The 22646-nt window shown below is 39.1% G+C and overlaps 1 protein-coding gene across 1 annotated transcript in view; it reads left to right on the top strand.

Moving 5' to 3' along the window:
• LOC133978998 (tight junction protein ZO-2-like) overlaps nucleotides 1-22646 on the top strand; it is a 98239-nt gene that overhangs the window by 30475 nt on the left and 45118 nt on the right. The window contains exons 2-6 of the mRNA XM_062417397.1: nucleotides 12537-12590; nucleotides 15118-15242; nucleotides 15713-15815; nucleotides 20784-21306; nucleotides 22375-22478. Coding sequence (XP_062273381.1) covers nucleotides 12537-12590; nucleotides 15118-15242; nucleotides 15713-15815; nucleotides 20784-21306; nucleotides 22375-22478 — 909 coding nt within the window. The remainder of the gene's footprint in view (nucleotides 1-12536; nucleotides 12591-15117; nucleotides 15243-15712; nucleotides 15816-20783; nucleotides 21307-22374; nucleotides 22479-22646) is intronic.

The raw sequence follows: 22646 nt of genomic DNA, 5'->3' as shown, positions 1-22646 counted from the left end.
TTCATTAACCAGTTTGCTGCTGATATACAGGAGGCAATAGTAAGAATGTAGATGTATAAATGTATTTTATAACATAGTACCCTTTAGACTGTTATTTTGGACTATTATAAAGAAGATTTGTTGACTGTTCACTCTGCAAAATGCACATTTCACTGTAATCCAGAGTGTTTACAACCTATAACACCAGTTTAAAACACAGATGTGAGTCTTACAGAGCTCAGCTGTGTAGCACTAAAACTCAACTCTGCTGACTTTTGCTGCATACTGAACTAAAGCTACAATATGCTCTGTGCTTGGAGTATTTTTGACTTGACTTAGTGTGTTGTGGGTTGTGGTTTTCAGCTGTGGAGGTCAGCAGGTCATGCTTCTTCTCTCTCTACATGCCCAGCGTTGTTAGTGGACAAGTAAAGACTCAGTCCTCTCTTGTCCAACCAACCATACTTATACTCATCCCATTAACCTCCTCTCTGCGCCTCTATGGAGGAGCCTTGTTTCTTATTTATAATGGCAAGCTAATGTCTGAAATATTTACAACAACAAGGGGAGGAAAGCGTTTTAATAAGACATAAGTCGCTCTCTGCTTTTAAGCACAAAAGATTGAAGTGGAGAAACGTCTGATGGAAAAGTGGATTCAGTTTAACAGCCAACAATGGAGGATTAAGCAGCTTAATCCAGAGTCTCAATGTTAGGAGAATGAGGGGTCACAAGTAATGAAAGAATAGAACATGACATTCAAAGACTGCTACTTCCTCCTTTATTCTATAAATGTCAAAAAGTCATTCCCACAATCCAAAAATATGTGTTTAAAAAGATGAAAGTCAGAAAATCAAAGGAATCAAAGGGATTAAATGTACAATGATACATGATAGTTACAGAGTGTAGAGTGAGAGAGGAAAGCAGCAAATCTTCCATAACCACTTTTCATTAGACAATGTCATGTAATAAATAACTGACTGAATTATGACTAATCAGTGAACCCTTTTAAGATGTTATTCTCCTCTTTATATTCCTCATTTTTAATATGTATTGATGATTAATGAAATTAAATATTTAAGTAAGAAGCTGTTTTCTAGTTTGATTAGCTGTTACATTCCTTCATGGTGACTTATTGTCTTTATAAATTCACTTTCTCTTTTTTAGTACAAATCCTTTTTTCCCCTTTGCAGGTGATTTCTACATCATGTGTCCTTATGTTCAATCTGGGTGTGAATATGTAGTTAACACCACAGTAGCACTCCATGTCATTAATTAGTAGCTAACTACATTAAAGCCAGCTGTCTGTACAGTGACCACCTTGTTTATTATATTTAACATTTACATGTTTTTAAATGAAGTCATTATTAGTATAAATCCACTTAAATACACTGTAGGTGATAAAATATGTAATATTTATCATTCTTTTGTGGTTACACCATTTGACATTTTCAGGAGCATTCAGTCTTACTTTTGGTAAAAAATGGTGCAAATGTCATTTCAAATGATATAAAACCAACAAAAATAGTAAATAACATCCCCACATAACAGTCCCAGCAATAAGGACAAATAAAAAAAATTATTAATTATTACTCCTAATTAACCATATAAGTACTAATATATATATACAATAAATACACATAGGTACACCCATACCTTCAAATATATATAAATTCAGTTTCTATTTAAAGTTTCTGCATTATATTGTGATTATAGAGAGAGGGGGGGGGGAGAGAGAGAGAGAGAGAGAGTGTTGTGTGAGGGTGTTGTGATGACGATGTGCTGTGACAGCACTGAGTAGGCCTGTCTGAAGCTCTGAGGGCCACCCGCAGACACACACACACACACACACACACACACACACACACACACACACACACACACACACACACACACACACACACACGTGACCCATGAGTCAAGAGAGGAGAGAAGAGATGGAGCAAAGAGAAAGAGAGAGCAGTTGAGAGGGTGCTGATGAAGGCAGCATCCCGCTTGTCATGCTGAGTGCTGAGATCAGCTTTGGTAGAGAGGAGCCTGCAGTGGAATCCACAACAAGGAGCTCCTTGAAGCTAGTTTCATGTGGAGGCCAATAGATGAACAGACCTACAGTGAGTGTTCTCCAGCTTCTGAAGATATGCACAGTTGTAGCTTCAGTACTGCACTTCTGTTAAAGCTTTTTCTATTGTCAAATGTCCTTATTTTAACAGTCTGCCTACCACTAATACAGTGGACTGCACTCATTTCCTGTGGTAGACATATCAAACTCAACACTGCAGAACTCACTTGAATTTTAAATGTGCTGCATTTATTTACTAGAACTTTATGCAGCATGTCAAAGTGGTTTAAGCAGAGTAAGAGAGAGAGAGAGAGAGAGAGAGAGAGAGAGAGAGAGAGAGAGAGAGAGAGAGAGAGAGAGAGAGAGAGAGAGAGAGAGAGAGAGAGAGAGAGAGAGAGAGAGAGAGAGAGAGAGAGAGAGAGAGAGAGAGAGAGAGAGAGAGAGAGAGAGAGAGAAGAGAGAGAGAGAGAGAGAGAAGGCTGCAGCTACCTGAGCAACCCGTCTACTCTCCAGACAGACATCAGGAGAGATTGTGATGAATACAAACACCAAGACCTGCGGCGACATGAGAGCAGCTGCTCACTAACAGCTACGTGTGTTTACAGCAGAGAGCAGAAGGGAGGACAGACATCTCACTCTGCTGCTGCTGCTGATACACACAGTCACAGTGCTTATACTTATAGCGTCCGTGGTTCAAATAGTTATTGATAACAAGCTTAATACTTTACAAATGACATTTTTAAAAATGTGATGAATGCATAATTCATGGGTATCTGCCGGGACGCTGTGTGATACCAGTTACACCTTGTGAACTGTACTTACTGTTAATGTAAGCTGTGGTTGTTCTGCAGAGAGCTGGACTACATGTTTTTATTTGTTGTGGTCCTGTCCCCATTATTAGAAAAGTTTTCATCCTCATAATATAAGGGTTTTCCACTGCAGGAACTTTGGGGTAATTTTACAGAGTTGTGACCGTTGGCGTGTCTCCATAGCAGGAACCATCCCTGAAGGACAATCTTCTGGAACTTTTACGGGGGTAAAACGAGTCCCTGTCTTGGGGTATGTACTCCATGCGGCCCCCGAAAAATTCCTGGGTGGGGCTTGAGGTTGACTCTGTGCTGATTGGGTATACTCAAGGCGGGATGTGAAGTGAACAGAAAGTCTTCTCCTCCTCTCGTTCATATCTTCCACCGCCATGTACGCGAACACATCAAAGAGAAACGAGGGAACCATCTCAGCTCCTCCCATGTTGACCTCTTCTTTGTTGTTTGCCTACGTGAGTTATTATGCTTTCGGTGTGTCGCCTCAGTGACGTTACGGTCAAAACTGTTGCGGTGGGTCCTATCAAGGTCCTACTCTGCAATGGAGACACAACAGCTGAGAGGACCGAGTGAGAGGACGTTCCTGTAAAGTTCCCGCTTCCTAAATTTTACCCAAAACTTCCTTAATGGAAACGGGACTAAAATGAAATGCCTCCCCTCTTAAAAACATGAATTAAAACAAAATAAATATGATAAAAATATATTTGAACAGGATCCTTACAGACCATGATTTTGACGGAGAGGCAGCCTGGAAATTGACAGAGGCGGCTGCCTTAGAATTCTCTATTCAGGAAAAAAGTTGAAATCTACATTAAACATGAGAAAGATTCCATGTGATTCTTTCTGATGTCACTGCTTTAAAGAGCACAACGTTGTGTCCACAGCAGAGACTGCTGTATGTCTTAGTGTGCACTTTTCATGTATGAATTATTGAGAGGCCTACCTGAGAGCAGACCATGATGTGTCATCCCTTTTAAAGACTGATAGAGGATCAGAGGACTGAAGACACACAGCCACACACTCCTCTCCTCTACATTTAGAAACAACTTACTGGTTGTTGTCTCATTTTGCTTCATGGACCATGTTAACATGAACAAGTCCTAAACACACCTATTGTAAAACATGTGTGATTAATAGTGTAATCACCATGAACCGATATTATTGGCTGATATTGGCTTGTCACAGATATATTGGTTACTGTAATTAAACTATCCGATATGTGCCGATATTTTTTTTAAAGATATAAAGGCAGCATTTTATGTATATTTAATCATTTTTTCTAATCCAAGTTTATATATATATATATATTGAACTAGTGAAGTTTACTGTTTCAGACCACTGATGTGAAATTATGATAAACATGAAGTTCAATCAATCAATATTTATTTATATAGCGCCAAATCACAACAAAAGTCATCTCAAGGCACTTTACACATAGAGCAGGTCTAAACTGTACTCTTTAAATAAAGAGACCCAACATTCCTACATGAGCAAGCAACTCTTATTTTAATTTTATTTTTCATTCTTAAACTGTAAAATATCACAGCCTCCTTTACATATCTTGTGTCAAAAGTGTTTGGTAACAACATTTGGACAAAAGTGTGTTTATATACATATTCTGTATTTATTGGGCGATATATTGATATCAGAATGTATTTATTCCCTAATATCTTTATTGGTATTGGCCCCAAAAATCCAGTATCAGTCAGGTCCTAGTGGAGTGATCATGGTACTTTGAGGTTTGACAGAAATCAGTGTGTTCACATGTACAACCAGGTTGTGGGTTTACTCCAGAAAGCAGATCATGCTTTCTGTAATGTGAGTATGAGATTAGAGAACCCTAGTTTCTACACTTACAGGTTTTACTCTCTGGAGAACACAGATTTCTCTGCCGTGCATATGCGTAACCAATCTAATTCTTTTCTAACGAGCCATTTACAAGTAAGCATGTGCACAATAACTGACTGCAGATAGAGAAAGTACAGTACTGATCAGCTGGATGAAAGGAGAGATCATTACAGAGGGCGACGCGTCCTCTTATCTAAAATAACAGAATCCAAAGTCTGACTGAAACTAAAGCAAAATAACCTCCAGATGTTTTCTACTGCTGAATGTGTGACTATTAAATACAGACACATCACTGTGCTGTCCTGCTGCTCCAACACATCATGTGCTGGATTTAAACACAAGACAAAAGAAAAGCATCATCGTGATAGAGAATGTGGCACAATAAAAGTTTGATCTTGTTTATCTTGTTTTCATAAACGGCTGAAGCCAAAATCATAATCGAAAACAAAATGTGATTCATTGCACAACCTTAACAGACACTGTATTGTGTCACCTGTATGACCCATTCATAAAAAAAACTGTTCCATAGTGAGACAGAAACCTTTCAGTGAGTGAATAACCAAGGAGTTTATTGTTATATGCATAGTAAATCATGGTTCAGACAACAATAACACATACACTCAACAAACACATGACAAAAAGTTGCACACGATATATAGAATTTAAAAAAGATTTATTTTTTTAAATGACAAAGAAGAATAAAATGAAGCTACATAACAAATAATAACGTTAAATAGGAAACAGAAGTGCTGAATAACCTGAGTTAACTTATAAAGTGACTCTTTGCTTTTGTCAGTGTGGATGCTGGAGAATGAGGAGTGTAGTAATAATGTGTTGTATTGTTCAGGAGCCTGATGGTCTGTGGATAGAAACTGTGTGTAGAACATGCTTGAGTACACAGACAGTGAGTTTTAATCACAGACTTTGTCACAAATCTTATTTCCTACATGTTCTAGGTAAAGGTAAAACACTGTGAGTAGTCAGGATGATTCAGATCTCAGCACATACACAATATATAGTTTGAGGTGGTTGAGGAGGTAGAGCGGGTCGTCCATTAATCGGAAGATCACCATGTCCGTGTGTTCTTGGGCAGGCACTTAACCCCAAATTGCTTGCGATGGCTGCTCCATTAGTGTATGAATGTGTGTGAATGTGACATACTGTATGATGTAAAATAACTTATATATATATAAGTACAGTCCATTTACCATTTACCATAGTTTATTAGAAAATACGTTTCCAGATGTTTTTTGTTCTAGCTGAAAAGTGTCTTGCTTGGCATCCTGGTGGTCTAATAGTTAAGTTGCATACCATATAATATCCTATCTAACTATAGTAACTGTCACATAAAGGCAAAATGCCAATGAAAAAGGGAAAGCTTTATACTGATGATCAACTGTCAGGAACATGCCTCCAATTTAAGAATGTCATTCAGAAAGATTTTTACATGAACACATGTGGTGTCCACAAATCAGATGTAGTGTTTTCATATGTTTTTCTCTCAGGTTATGAATGAATGTGGGAGAACAAAACACTACTGATTGAGGACACATTTTAATGCAACTTTAACTGGTGGTTGGTGAAGGAATGCAGTTGGCAGAAGATCCTCACAAGTACCATTAATGTATGTGTGTGTGTGTGGGTGTGTGTGTGTTAGAGTAAGTGAGAGAGAGTCAGACAGAGAGAGAGAGAGAGAGATAGAGAGTAAAAGCAGCAGAGAGTGAGCACAGTGACAGACAGAGGGAGGAGGGAGGACAGGCAGAGTGCTCGGTTGGGCAGCTCTCCAGCCTGACTCTCCCTTTGAACCTGTGGATCCTGCTCCTACCTGGCCATGTCATCCGGCCTGCGCAGGAAGTGGAGGAGCGCGGTGCAAGCGCTCAGGACTCTCCGCGGGATGGAAGCAGCAGGAGGAGGTGGAGGAGGCGCTGTGAGTCTGCTGTTATTTTTAGTCTCTCCTCCCTCCCGGGGCTAGGCTAATCCTCCGCTGCACAGGCTTATCCAGATTGGAGGTAGGACACTGAGGCAGGAAGGTTAAGCGTTCGTTCCTGTGGGAAGCCTACTTTGCTTTGTGATGCTGTCTGAACTACTCAAACTGAGTCAGACCATGCTGGAGCGGGATTGTGCTAGCCAGGGCTGCAGGTTTGACAGGGAGGGGGGACTACTGAGGAAACTCCTCTGCTAGCCATGAGTCTGGAGTGGCTGCCGACCGGCTGCTGCACCGGCTACTCCAGCTGGCATCGGTGCAGGCAGGCTGACACAGGCAAGATTGGGGCCTCAGATGGCTGCAGGGAAGGGGGATGCAGCGGCGACGGTGTGGGGGCCAGGATCCAGCTGATGGGGCTGGACACTGAAGAGCTGAGAGGCAGCCTGGTGGTCCTCTTCGCACCTGCTGGGAACTCCTGTCTACTCAGATTGGTGGGACACGCATGGACGGAAGGATGAGTGGATAGATAGTGGAGTGTGTTGATGTGGTGTGGTTATGTAGGATTTACATTGATTCAATCCAGTCGTCATATTTAACATGTTAGACTCAGTGAATGTGGCTTGAATATGATTCAGATGTAATAATAATAATGATAGTGATATTTATTTATATTTATATATTTCAAAACAGCTTTACAAAGTGCTTTACAAGGCAGCACAGAGTTGGATAGTACAGGATAAAATGTACCATAAAAACAGGAGATAGATCAAATCAAGTTCAAATACAATCAGGAAAGGCTCTCTGATAAAAGCATGTTTTATGAAGAGATTTCAAAGAGATTACTGATAAATTCTAATGTAGATTTTTAAAGATGGAAATGATCTTAAACTGATATCAATAAGATCTTTAAAAAGAATTCTCTTTGGCTTCATTTTGGAGTTGTATAAGTCCTGTCGCTGTGATTCCTGTGATACTATGATCACATTCATGGCAGGTGAAGGTTTGTCAGGTTGTAATATACATAAAGAGGATATGCTTTGTTTAAATATATAATGTATATGTGTGTGATCAATCAATTCTAAGAATGTAAATAGAGCATGTGCAGCATCACACACTGTGCACCACTGTACAGCTAGAAGACTGTAACAAACTAAATAGAGTCATCAGCTATATGATGACTGATTATATTCTCATATATTTTAGTTGGTTTTTTGTGTCTGACCAGCGAAATGGGAGCTACATGACATTTTTTCATGCTTTGGTTATTGATTTTTTTTAACCCAACATACTATATGACATCTCCCCATAACAGTCTCAGCAATAAGGAAAAAAAATACATCCACATAATTTAGAAATAAGTATTCCCAAATGACTCCTAATTAACCATATAAGTACTAATATATATACATACAGTATGTACACCCATACCTACACTTACACACAGTCATACATACATATAGAATAATATAATAATAAATAGAATAAAATATTATAAATTCAACATGAAAAAATTACAAGTAGATAGAATAAGCAAAGACACATATTGAAATGATTTTTACAGGCAGGTGATTGGATGAACCATCTGTCCATCACTGTCTTACGTTGTGGGACAGCTGGATTCACAAGATCACACAAGAATCCATGTTATCAGGCTTCAAGAGATGTGCGTGTGACGGTGGTTCAGACCAATCAGTGTTGTTAATCCAACTGACTTGCAAAATAAAATGGTGATAGACCAATGGTTCATCCAATCGCCTGCAAAGAACAGTTTCCAAAGACGACTTTTCGGATGATTCTGTGTAACAAACGATGTGCTGTGTCAGATTAGACGAGCTCATCCCGCTGTTGAGAAGTCATTAGCACGATACTTAATGAACAATGTTTCACGTTTTCCTTACTGATGGATTTAAGTGGCCAATTTCCTCTAAAATATATTCATATTCCTGATGACGTCATCACTCTAGTATTAAGTCTGTAAATTTACCTCTAAAATGAATCGAATTACTTAAAAAAGAAAATGTAATCCTGAACTATTGTGTGTGTGTGTGTGTGTGTGTGTGTGTGTGTGTGTGTGTGTGTGTGTGTGTGTGTGTGTGTGTGTGTGTGTGTGTGTGTGTGTGTGATATTCTGCTGTGACACGTGGCAACAAGTAGCAAACAAATCTCCTCCCCTTAAACTGGAGGATGTGTGGATAAGATGCACCAACTCAGTTAGAAATAAAGGAAACTATAAAGAGAAATATTCAGTGCACGTTAGAGAGACTGAAATGAGCTGGATCTAAATGAAGGGCCAGTTGTTGGTAATAGTTAATGGAAGGAATATAAAGGCGTACATGTTGGCTGGAGTTTGACATGTGGAGCTTTTGGTCAGACGGCAGCTGTTTGAACCACTGATGTTCACTCTGAGCCAGAAAACAACACAAGTCTGTGCAAAGTACAAACTTAGAAAGATTCAAAACAACAACAATGGATGAAAATGGAAAAGTTTTAAAATGCAGTTATTTATCTTTTATATGTGCTCAGAAAACAAACACAATCACACTGGAGTGATGAGTAGTTAGTGTTAGTGTTACTATGATGAAGCACAACATGAGCTTTATTAAACAGGATATGACTTATGAACCTCTGAATGAGTGAGTGTAGACTGTCTGAACACGTCTCTATGAATTCATCATTGTCATTAATGACACTGCAGCTTATTACACTGAGAAGTCATAATTATAATGACACTTGAATGATGCTTATTGTACCATATGAAGTGAGTAGCTGTACTTCTGGTTGCCTCAGCGGGGAAACTCACTGAAGAATGAATACTGGAGGAACTAATAGTGAGCTAGGCTGTAAACAGTGTGAATGCTGCCCAGTTATCTTGCCTTAAATCCCAGTAGTGGCATCACTCAGAGGGAAAGGCTTTTTGGGTCAGGGCTCATGGGACACTGGCTTTCTCTAACTGTGATGTCCTACAGTAAGTGAGTAAGTGCAGCAGCAGAAGTTAACAAACAAAGTACAAACAAACACACATTTGTATTCCCAAGACCCCTACCCCTACCCTAACCATCCCAACACACTGCATACTCTACACCAAGCCTTAACCCTTATGTACAATACATATTAATATTAAGTCACTAAAACTGCATGTATGTACAGACTTCCAGAGTTCCAGCCAGCTTTACTTGTTGTAGGACTAAGATGTAATAAATATGTCTGCTGTGTGAGTTAGATGAAACTCTTTAGATGTAACAAACAACAGACTTACTGTGCATCAGTTGTTTTGTCATCTAGAAGAGCCTTCAGCAAATACAGTGCAGACAGTTCCACATGTTTTGTTCTTCATCACATTACATTAGAAATAAAGTGATGGATACAACATTAAAGGTCCAGGTCTCAGCTTTACATCAATGTACAAAGAACTGTGTGGGTATTCTAACCTGTGGAACACATACTGCCCAAATCACAAAAACTCAAACTTAATTGGACACTTGGCTACTAAATGTGTGTCAGTAGTAATAGTCGGCTACTCAACTGAAGAACTGAAGAACCTCTATGTTGCGTTCACTTACAGTACAGCTGTATGTGCACAGGTTGCTCCTCTCTCTCTTTTGACCAGGCCCTGGTTATCAAACATCGCTCATGTTTTTTGTTGTGATGTTTTGGAGGGTAAATCATCTGCTTAACTAGTGATAGTGAAATCATTGTTGCATTCATTTTAGCTGGACTTTTCTTTATGTTATCCACAGTATATAAAAAATGGAAATATTTAATTTAATTTAATTTTTTTATACACATTGATACACATTTTAGTTTTATGCAAAAGTACAAAATAAGGAAAAAAACACCATTCATTATTTTATTCTTTATATTCTGGATCAAATAGTGATTGTGAATGTCTTTTTTTTCATTTAGAAATAGAGAACACTGTTTGCTCCCTGACAGCTTCATTAAGGATTATTCAAAATGTATTAATGACTGATGGGGAATTTATGAATGTGAATTAGTGTAGAGACTAATAATGTGCATCAGACTGTGAATCAGCAGAGTGATCTGTAATGTGTAACTCTACATAAAGTAGTATAGTTACTACACTATACATCCATACTAATAGGTTCTTTGTTAACTTAACACACAGTACAGTGCAGGGACAAGGACACTGTCCCTCTCTAGCTTCACACCCACAAACGTGGATCCTTCTTTTTTTCGATTCTTCCACAGATGTGTGATAGAAAGTTGTTCCTGCTCCTTCTGCTGAGGGTTATGAGAAGCTTTCTGTAAAGAAAGAAAAAACAAATCTGTAAATTGAACTATAGGAGAGCAAAAAGAAAGAAGGCGCCACACTTTATTATAATCTGTGTTTCCTCCTTCTGCTTTCCTCTCTCCTCCTCTTTTGTCTCTCGTTCAGCACTCTCTTGTTAGAAGCAGCTGAAGCTGAGCAGACCTGCCCGACCCAATCAGTGTCATCAGAGCAGATGTGTGTGTGTGTGTGTATGAGAGAGAAACTGAGAGAGAGAGAGAGAGAGAAACTGAGAGAGAGACAGAGAGAGACAGACAGACGAAGAGAGAGAAGAGAGAGACGGAAAGGGATGAGGACAGATGTCTGCTGGAATAGTTGTCCAATTAAAATTACACACCAGTCAGGCAGTGAGACGACATGCAGGGCTGCTGTGCTGCTGTTATTGACATGATACTGACTGTTCTTTCACTCAGGTCACTTCCCACACACAGGCCCCTTGTTGTGTGTGTGTGTGTATGTGTGTGTGGTATGTGTGTGCGTGCGAGAGAGAGAGATAATCTGGGTTAGTCCCCTTTCTACTACTGTGTCCTTAGCCACAGTGGCCTGTTGTTATATATTTGCACTGTACACAGAATTTGTGTGATGTATATTTCACTGCTTACAAATGAGTGTGTAGTTGTGTCGCTGCTTCTTTGGTGCTGTTAACAGTTGTACGTGACAATTTCTGTATTCTGGGGATTCCAGAAGTCAAAGATTATATCAGAAATTCCCATAGATATTAATCTGCACTGATTCTAATGAATATAAATATCGACAGTTGTCTTTCAAAGTCAAGTTATAAGATTGTGTACTGAGGGGGGGCGGGGGGGGGGTTGATAGAATCCTCTATCATGACATTTTCTGAGGATTAAAAAGACTGCCCAGCTTAATAATAATGTGAGTCCATGGTGTGGTGGAGCAGTCTAAAAAAACCTCCAAAGCACTCTGATAGTGAGTTAAAAATGCTTTATTATAACATGGATGAACCAACACTATCAGACTGCCTCAGATGTGTTTTAGACTTCTACACCATGGACTCACATTATTAATAAGATGAACAGTCTTTTTTTATCCTCATGTGAAGATCACCTCATTTTTTAACTTCAATATCAGTTTCCAGACCCAGTGAAGCACCTTACAAATGCTCACTGAGCACTTTATTAGAAACTGCCGTACAATGTAATGCAGTTAAATACAACAGCTCTGTTATAAATTCCAATACAAAGTTCATACATTTACAGTTTTTGTTGACAATGCCAGAGAAGTCCTAATTCCACTTTATGTTTATTACTGAGGTCATAGTAAGTGCTCTTTTCCACAATATTATACACTCCAGTAAACCATTTACTGGAGTGTATAATATTTTGTCTAAATAAATCCATAAACTTACATGAGTTAGGGTAAATGTTCAGAACAGTTTTCAGTATAATGCACTGCAGTACACCATCAGCACTCATTATGACCTCAATAACCTACACCAATACCAGTAGTAGGTATCATCTCATGGTAAACATATTGTAACATCAGGATCACAGTCTGTGTCTTTATATCTATAGAATACTGCTGACTGAATTGTGCTGCTTGTATTGAAATGTGTCAGACAGTGTATGCTAACCATGTTATGTTGTGTGTGTGTTCTCTACAGAGCTCAGGGATGGAAGAAATGGTGTGGGAGCAGTACTCAGTCACTCTTCAGCGGGTGAGTTCATTCATTAACAAAAAAAAAACTAATGTGTGAAAACTAAAGAGAAAGAAACTTGAAGAGTCTGCAGCCCAAATATTAATCACACATTTGCAACATTCATCACAGTTTTTGATAAAAGACCCTTTATCTAGTTAGGTTATTTTTCAGATTGATGTCAACATTTTACATTGAAGTCACAAACTGTCATAAACTGTTTCTGCTGCATGTGAACTAAAAAGCAGGAGGACATGTTATGTTATGATAACATACTTTTTTTCACTTGCCAATGTTTCAGCAACACTGCACCTTCTTTTTAATTCAGTTTTATTTATATAGCACCAAATCACAACTAAAGTCATCTCAAGGTACTTTTCACATAGATCAGGTTCTAAATCGTACTCTTCAGGTTTTAATTTTAAAGAGACCCAAATTCCCATATTAAAGAAACCTCAGCCAGAACCAGGCTGTATGTGGACCATCTGCCTTCTTCATTGCTTAAAATGAGTAACAGTCAACAACATCCCATAACTCCCAGAGCAATCAGATGTACAGTATTGTCTATTCAGTGGCATCAATATAAACACATCGAAATAAGTGCAGAAAAAATATGAATAATAACATAAACATATATTATACATTTACCTAAAGAGTAAAGCCCAGTCTCTCTGTAAGTTTATACTACACTTATCAAATAAACCCTGTTTAACAGTTAGGTTTAATTAACTCCATAATTAATGCAATTAGTTTTTCTACTTGCACTACCACTGCTCCTGTGATTGTCCCTGTGCTCAGGTTGTCTATGGGGAGGTGAATGATAATTGGAATTATATAAAAAAAAATGTGTCTTTAGTTATTAAATCCAGATTACATCATGAAAAATACATTCTTATACAGATCTTATACAACACTTTCTTCTGTCAGTTCACAATCTAATTAATAGCAAAAGTAAGAAGTGTGGCTGCTGGGATACTGAGGTTGTGGTTTGACCTTGTTAAATGTACATGCCTCATAGAAAAAGTTTAATCCATATTAGGCTAAATTCAAATGAAACAATTAGAATGACTTTCTGCTTCTCAATTACAGACCATCAAAACATCCTCCGAAGACGGAGATGAACATTATGTCTGCTAGAATAGACTTCAGCAGTGAAAATGAACATTGTTCTAAAAATAGACCTGCCCTAACCCCGGCAACCCCCCCGCCTCAACCCCCCCATCCCCCTCAGGCTGCCTCTCCTCTCTGAACTTTGCAGTCAATAGTTTACTGTCACATCAGTCACATCCTCAACTCAAAACACAGGGTTAGGTTTAGACAGAGTTTGTTGTCACATTAGAAACATCCTGATCTTTCATTGTTAAACCAAAAAATCTTTACCTCACGTCATTTGTGGGTTTTTTTTAAAGTAGCCTAAACCTGAGCACATGTGGGACACAGAATGCTAAGTCCAGTCCATACAGCCAACCACCTCCACCCTTCCAATAGTAGTCAGAGGGCAGCTCAACTACAGTCCAGTTCTGCTTGAGATTTCTTCCTGTTAAAAGGGAGTTTTTTATGGTCTGTGTCACCAAGTGCAGCTCATGTGGGAATGTTGAGTCTCTTTAATTAAATGAAAAAGTACAGTTTAGACCTGCTATGTGAAAAGTGCCTAGAGGTAACTTTTGTTGTGGTTTGGTGCTATTTAAATAAAGGTTGATTGATTGATTGAATAGCAAGTACCATTGTGTGAGGCTGAAGCCAGTGCAGAAGTACCTTAAGAAGTCTACTACTGAGTAATACTACTCATTTGTTTTTCAATCAGTCATTCTAGTCTCAATCTCTAAACTCAGCCCTTTAATAAGTGTGCTGGTCATCATTTTGGAAATGATTGCTCTGTTAATAAGATTTGAAGACTTCTAGTAGCTTTGATGTCTGCTGTGTGGGTGTTGACTGACAGCTGTGATTGACAATTGGCTAACCAGCTGTTCTCCCCCGGCTCTGGGACTCACACTGAGTCACACACTGTGACTATTGTCACAATATTTCACTAAGTTTAATGTTACTTGATTATGATTCCCCGCCTTGTTAGCACAGTTTAGCTAAAGTAGCTAATCTTGGCCCAAGTGTGCAGCATTAGCTTCAGTCTTAGGTAGCAGAGCATGTTGGCTCCAAATAAAAAAAGATGGCACCAACCATAAGTAGCAACTCTGAACTTCAAACTGGCTCCAGTGAAACCAATGGGTTACATCACACCTTGTTACATCCACCTACATATACAAGATGTGGTTTCCTATAAAAACACATCAAACAAAAACATGTAGGCGTATATAAATGTAGTTTTCAGGAAGCAGTCTTCAGATTCAGTATATTTTGCAAGCAACACAGAACTAACCCAACACATATCATAGTCTGAAAAGTGCAGCATTAGCATGTGCTGTACCTGTCTGCTGGAAAGTGAATGACAGCAGACGACGTTCTAACCTCAGTGCGGCTCAGTGTTACTGTGACTCACACTCTGTCTTAAGTGTGCTTTATACACTAACTGATGATCTTTGTTCTTCTGCAGGACTCTAAGATGGGTTTTGGAATCGCCGTGTCAGGTGGCCATGACAACCCCAACGTGGATAACGGTGAGACGTCAATCATCGTCTCTGACGTGCTGCAGGGAGGACCAGCAGACGGATTACTCTTGTAAGTCTGTCCAACAGTGACCAAAAGCCTCCTCAGTGGGGAGTGTGAAGCCATCCTCTACTTAACTCTCCTTTCAATCAAAGCTCTGATGAAATGTATATGTGCTTAACATACTGTGAGTCAATTCCAAACATGCTGCTCTCTAACTGTTTTATATGATCCAAAGTTCATATGTATAATATGTAAGGGTAAGGAACTGGGTAAAGGTAAAACTCTGTTGATCCCACTAGGGGGAAATTCAAAATTGACACAACAGTATTCTTGTAATAAGTGATAAAATAAAATAAAATACTATATACAATAAACAATAAAACCATGAGTCAATAACTTTACTTAATATTAGTTTGATGAATTGACTCAAGCCAAAATTGTGTTCTTTGTGAATCATGTACTATGACTGTATGACTTTATGATTTTAGTTCTGTTCTCACCATTATCTTCTATTATTTGTGTGTTTCTTTTGTGTCCAGTGAGAATGATCGTGTCATTCTTGTCAACTCCATCTCCATGGACAATGTGCCTCATTCCTTCGCCGTGCAGTCCCTCCGTAAATGTGGCAAAGTGGCCAAGATAGTGAGTATGAACCCCCACACAAAGGACATGACAGTGTGCTGTGCAGAGGTATACCAATGCATTCAGATGCTCACACTGCTCAGGGACTCACTTATAATGATCACAGTGTTAAAAAAAAAAAAACAACAGAAAAAACAGTTTGAACATGATTTTTTTGTTCAGGACAGACATTCTCACATTCACAAATCCATGTTGTCAGGGTGGGGTTCTACATGTGCAGAATTTAATCAGCCTGATGGATCTGTACAGCTGGTCCAGCTCATCTGATATATTACCGCAGAGCTAAACTCTCATTCGTATTCTGTTCCACTTCACATGCTCCTCCCCAAGCTCCTGAGTGTGGATGAATATGATCAGAATCATCATCCTCAGCACCTTCCTTCTGTGCTGTGTGTGTGTGTGTGTGTGTGTGTGTGTGTGTGTGTGTGTGTGTGTGTGTGTGTGTATGTGTGTGTGTGTGTGTGTGTGTGTGTGTGTGTAATCAGTTGAACATTTCATCCTCCCACTCACCTTCAGTTTCCCTCCTTTACCCAAACTCTCCATTTTCTGTTTTCTTATCATTTGTTTTTTTCAATAACTTTACTTCAAGTCCCCCTATTTAACATTTATAAGCAGTATATTAACATTTAATAAATGATTTATTACACAGTGGTTTTACTTCTATCACCACTAATAATGACTAATGTAATTATAAGCCGTAAGGACATTTTATCATTGTGTTTACTCATGTACAGCTACCTTTTAGCGTGTTAAGAAGCATTTATTAACTGTTTGTATACTGAGTGCTAAATCTGGAGACTCAAAGTACAGTGTTAGCTTTTGGGCAGGGCATGAGTTAGAATTAAAAGATTGAATTGAATTGAATTGACTTCATTATCCACCTTAGTGGACATTGTCTTTGGCTTCCTCCAATACATTAAAATACAAGCAATACACATCGTATCATGAAGACATTAAAAACATACACCAACACTACACAACATAAAAAATATACACGACTGACAATTGTGCAAAGCAGCAGGAACACAGCAGCAACCATTGTAATAAGTTCAAACCTGTTAAAAGGTGTCTTTTAAAAATACTAATTAGAATAAATACTTGAGATGTGACTAACTCTCTTCACTTTTCCAGCTGTTGGTTAAACAACAGATGAGAAGCTGCAGCATTTCTGAACTGAAACACTGTAGTCTGTTCTGTGTATTTACTGCTAACCTTTTCCTCTGCTCACTTTCACTGTCACCCAACCACACACACACATATATTACACACCGCCCTATTCCTAAAAGAGCTACACTGCCAATAGTTTCCCAGGCAACAACACAGTGTGACTCACCATTCAGAACAGCACAGCACAGAAGCTCCCAAACACTATTGATTTCTGAATGAATGGATATTTGGAGTTATATATGGCATTAACATCTATCAGCCTGTCAGGCCTGTACAGTTATAGGGGAAACACTGCCAGATGTACACCACCTCTTGGCTTCTGTCAAACTGTTACATCTGAGAATGAGTATTGCAGCTGGTGAAGAGTTTCAGCTTTAACAGAATTATCTTTTTTTTTCTGTACTGTTGCAGGGAGCACACTTTCAGAACATTAATTGTATGTCTTTGATAAGATGGTTGTGACTGTGAGTGATGCTGCTGTGTCATTAAAGCACCGTACTGATGGAGCAGCTGAGAGGCAGGTCACTGAGTCATCACTGCAGAGCTGCTAACACAAACACACTGCAGAGAGATGCAAGCTCTCATAGTGTGTGTGTGTGTGTGTGTGTGTGTGTGTGTGTGTGTGTGTGTGTGTGTGTGTGTGTAACTGTGACTGGGGTCAGCGCTGTGATGTTGTGACCCACTGCACACACACACACACACACACACACACACACACACACACACACACAACCACAGTGGCAACATGCAGGGTGTTAATGACTCATATATGTGGATTGAGGTCTTGTACATCTATCTCTGTGTGTGTATGTATGTGCATGTGTAGAAGGGAAGTTTGGGGGTGTGATGTCATTAGACTTTCAGGGAATCGTTGCTGTGCTGGTCCACCTCAGGGCTGGCTGTATGCATCCTATAGGTGGATGTGAGAGACTCTGGACAGTCACTAGACAAGCTAATATTATACTAATAAAAATATCATCAAGTCATTATAAGAAAATATGTTCATATGAAAGTACATAAAATATCAGAATCTTGAGGATTTTTTAATAAATATGAACATTAACTGACTGAACCTTGCTGTATGGATATGATATGATGCCTTAAAACAATAAACTAAGTAAACTGTAGGCTGTATGTTTTAAATGTTGATATAACTATAGTCTATTCATCATGCAGCACATAGTCTTTGTGACAGATTAGATGTGGAATCAAACATTTTTTGAATACATTAATAAATAAACATGTCTGTCTGAACCTGTTACACCTGATTTTGAAGTTATTCTCAGTAGATCACCTGCAAAACGTACGCTAACTAAACACGCAATCTATAGCACAGCACACACTATTTAGTACCCTTTATTTGGGATCTTAGTAAATCAGGCCCATAGTGTATGCATGTGTGTATGTGTGTATGTGTGTGTGTGTGTGTCAGCATTTTTTGTTAACTCTTGGGGACCGTTTCTGGTATAAGCACAGACCTTGTCTGGGTCCTCATAGGGACCAAAACCTGGTCCTAATCATTTGTTAAGTCCTGGTGAAGGTTAGGGGTGAGATGTGAATTGAGGTTAAGTTAGGTTAGTGTTAGGTATGAATTGTTTAGGGTCAAAGTTAGTGTTAGGGTTTGGGGTAGGCTGAATGTGTGTGTGTGTGTGTGTGTGTGTGTGTGTGTGTGTGTGTGTGTGTGTGTGTGTGTGTGGTTTCAGCTTGGCTGCCTCTCACGCTGCTGCAGCTCTAAAAGTAGCAGCAGTTCTCTCCTGTGTGTATACTGGACTAATCTCACTGGTCCACACAGTTAAATATAAAAGGCTGACATGTGGAGGGAATCTAACGTGCTGCTTTGAATCACAGCTTTCACGACATCCTGCTGCATCTTTACTGAAGCTCCCTCTCTCTCTCTCTCTCTCTCTCTCTCTCTCTCTCTCTCTCTCTCTCTCTCTCTCTCTCTCTCTCTCTCTCTCTCTCTCTCTCTCTCTTTCTCTCTCTCGCTCTCTCTCTCCCTCTTTCTCTCTGTCTATCTCTCTCTCTCTCTCTCTCTCTCTCTCTATCTCTCTCTCTCTCTCTCTCTTTCTCTCTCTCTCTCTCCCTCCTGTCTAAGAGAGTTAGAAATAGAAACCTTTCAGTTAAAGCCGGGTTTCTTTTTTTAATCTTTCTTTTAATAGTTGCTTTTTCATATGACTGAACAAACAGGTCAGTTAAATCTGTTCTGTTGTCTTCACTCAAAGCCAGAAGTAGAGAAATGTTGGACAACACAAGCAGATACATATCTTTAACAAACTAAACTAAACTTTTGTCCAGACTTCATGAGCATGTTTCTTAGTTTCTATCTAGTTGGCTGATGTGATAACAGGCATCAGATGTAAATGTTTTAAAATAGTTGTATCTGCTCAATCATTCCTTAAAACATTTCCTGTTTCTTTATTTCTATTTTTTAAAAACAATAAAAGGAAAGGAAAGTACACAGATCACTGATACAATCATTAACTGCTGTGTAAATGTTTAAGGAAGTGTCTAATAAAAGAAAACAGCAGATTGTACCACTTGATAGATCTGACCCTGTTCTGACCCCTCTAAAAAATGTATTAATAGAAAGATAGTATACTTACACCTTCAGTTTTCAGTTGAATGCATACTTTTCAGGGTCGAATTTGACCATTTTTTTTACATTTAAGAGCTGTAAAAACAACCTATATACTTTTCTATTAGTTGGACTTCTCCTAATGTGACCGTATAGCATACAAAAATGGAAGTGAAAGGCATATTTTTTTTATTTTTGTGCAGCTGTACAAATTTGGTCTGTGTCAAAAAAAATTAAAATAAAATATCTGCATTCATACTTGTTTTATTCATCATATTCTTGAAAATAAAAAAAACAGTAAACATTGGAAACATTAAAACATACAATTAAAAAAAGAAAATAGAATTATACAGTAATGTAAAGAAAACAAAGTACAGAAAGAGAGAAAGAAAACAAAAAGTTAGACTAAAATACAGTCAATATAAAATATGAGAGTGTAGCATAAAATAATGATTAGCTTTAAAATAACATACAGTGCTAATAAAAGATTAAAATGTAAAGTGCTTTAAAATAAAGGGCAACATCTAACACTGAGCAGCTAGGTTGGAGGGGTAGGTGCAACCCCTCTTTACCTAAATTACTTTAATATTTTTTATAATTCTTCAAGGCATTAACAGATTCAAATAAATGAGCAATGGTCAGTGTTAGTGGTCTGTGTCTGAGCTGTCACAGTCTGGCAGTAACCTATTTCCTAGTACAGTAACTGTATTGTTTTTCCTCTGTTAAATGTGGAGCCCAGGAAGAGCAGCTGTTGCCCAGTGCAATGGCTAATGTTGATCCTAATAAATTAAACCAAACTATCAGCTACACCAGGCCGAATGCACACACATTTTCAAATATATTATTATTATTATGTTGAAAAACATATCAAAAATAAAGATGATATGAGCTAATGGTGATAAATGGTTAACAAGTACAGCTTCTGCCTCTCTGAGCAGTCGTAGTATCAATGCAGATTTGATAGTTGGTTTGTTGTGATAAGAATTAAAAGAGATCCAGTCTAGACGTTGAATTTACCAGGATGACAGTCTGGAATGATACAATTATCGTAACAATATCCACTCTAATATCATTTACAATATTAAATAACATTGTTTAAAACCCATTAAAATGAAAAGGTTTGGAACATGATAGGTGGTGTTGATGGAGAGAGCTCATCACTGATCCACTGGTCTAGATGCTTGAACCAAACAGGTTTTTATTTGTTTCTTTTTCTTCTCTGTCAGACGGTGAAGAGACCTCGTAAGGTAGCGCTCCACTCCCTGAAGCCGCCCCCCTCCCCAGGCTCAGACAGTCGGGACTACTCCCCCTCCACTCACTACTACGATGCTGACAATGACAACGGCTGGTACCGCGATGAAGGCCGGGACCACACCTCTGAAAGCAAAGCGTACCTGGAGCCTGACTACAGAGGAGGACGGGACTATAACCAGACGGGTAGGAGCCGCGGGAGGAGCCAGGAGAGATCCTCGCCCAGCCCCGACCGATCCAGGAGGGAGGGGAGCCGGGGGCGAGCCCTGGACACCAGCGCAGACCGTCAGAAGTTACACAGCAGAGGAGGCAGCCCCAGGGACAGCTACCGTCTGGAGGACAAGTATGAGCGAGGTGAAGGAGGAGGAGGAAGAGGAGGGAGGTACAGGAGCAGGGACCAGCTTCATGATGATCCTCCATCTCCAGAACCATCCAGAGAGCTGGAGCCACTGGAGAAACCTGTCAATGTCCTGCTGGTGAAGAACAGACCCAACGAAGGTACAACACACCAGTCATCATAGTGAATTAGCAGCCAAGCAAATTAGCCTTAACATAAGTAATACAAAAGGCATGTTTTCCTTCCAAACCAATATACAAACCATAAATACTGACATTTTCATCAAGTCTGAGAAAGTCCAAATAGTAACTGAGTTGAAGTATCTCAGAGTAACTTTGGGTCCTAACTTTAATTTTAAGATGCACGTAAAAAGAATCTCAAAAAACTCAAATACAATTGAACTAATTTTAGAAATATTAAAAACTGTCTCATAACGGATGCAGCCAAGACCTTCATGCACTCTATGATCCTTTCCCACATGTTATATTGCATCACATGCTGGGGGCAAGCTGGGGAAACAGTCATTCAACCTCTGCAGTCTCTGTACAAACAACAAATCAATGCAATTTCATCACTGTGGAATACTGGAAAAGCATCATCCTCTTAGTTTTGAGAATTTTAGATTATTTTTGAACTTTTGTCTTATGTACAAAAGCTTAAATGGTCTGGCCCCTCCTCCATTTAAGAGACTTTGTTGACTTTCGCTCTGAAGAGTCCATAAAGTCCACATGAATATCCTCAATGAAAGATTGTGTTATACCCTTTCATCATTCATCATACATTTTGACTGAAGGCCACAACTCAGTAGTGTGTGTGTGTGTGTGTGTGTGTGTGTGTGTGTGTGTGTGTGTGTGTGTGTGTGTGTGTGTGTGTGTACTGCTGTTTAATTTTGTTATGTTTTACTTGTGACCTGCCAAGGGACTGCAGATGTGAATTAGCTGTATTCTAACTCTGGTACAGAACATCAAATGCAAACTAATGAATGAATTAATATTGTACATGGTCCGTTTACACATACATTTAAAAAACCTATTAAAAAAGTATGTATTGTATGTACAATGTAATGTATTAAAAAGAGCTGCATGACTGTGGACACCATGAAAATCATAATATTATCACTTTGAATTGAAATAAAGATGTAGTTTTCATAGGGAAACCATAACATGAATGATCCTCTGTCAGTCCCAGCTGTGTTTACATTGACTGTGGTGTGTTGTGTGCTTCTCTAGAGTACGGTCTACGTCTAGGGAGTCAGATCTTCATCAAACAGATGACCAGCACAGGCCTGGCTGCCAAGGATGGGAACCTGCAGGAGGGAGACATCATTCTCAAGGTGTGTGTGCACACACACACACACACACACACACACACACACACACACACACACACACACACACACACACACACACACACACACACACACACACAAACACACACACACACACACACACACACACACACACACATCTATCACAGCCAAGTCACCCAGGACCCTCCTCGT

The sequence above is a fragment of the Scomber scombrus genome, chromosome 4 (genome assembly GCF_963691925.1).
Source record: "Scomber scombrus chromosome 4, fScoSco1.1, whole genome shotgun sequence".
Taxonomy (NCBI): domain Eukaryota; kingdom Metazoa; phylum Chordata; class Actinopteri; order Scombriformes; family Scombridae; genus Scomber; species Scomber scombrus.
This window is presented reverse-complemented; position numbering and strand designations above follow the sequence as displayed.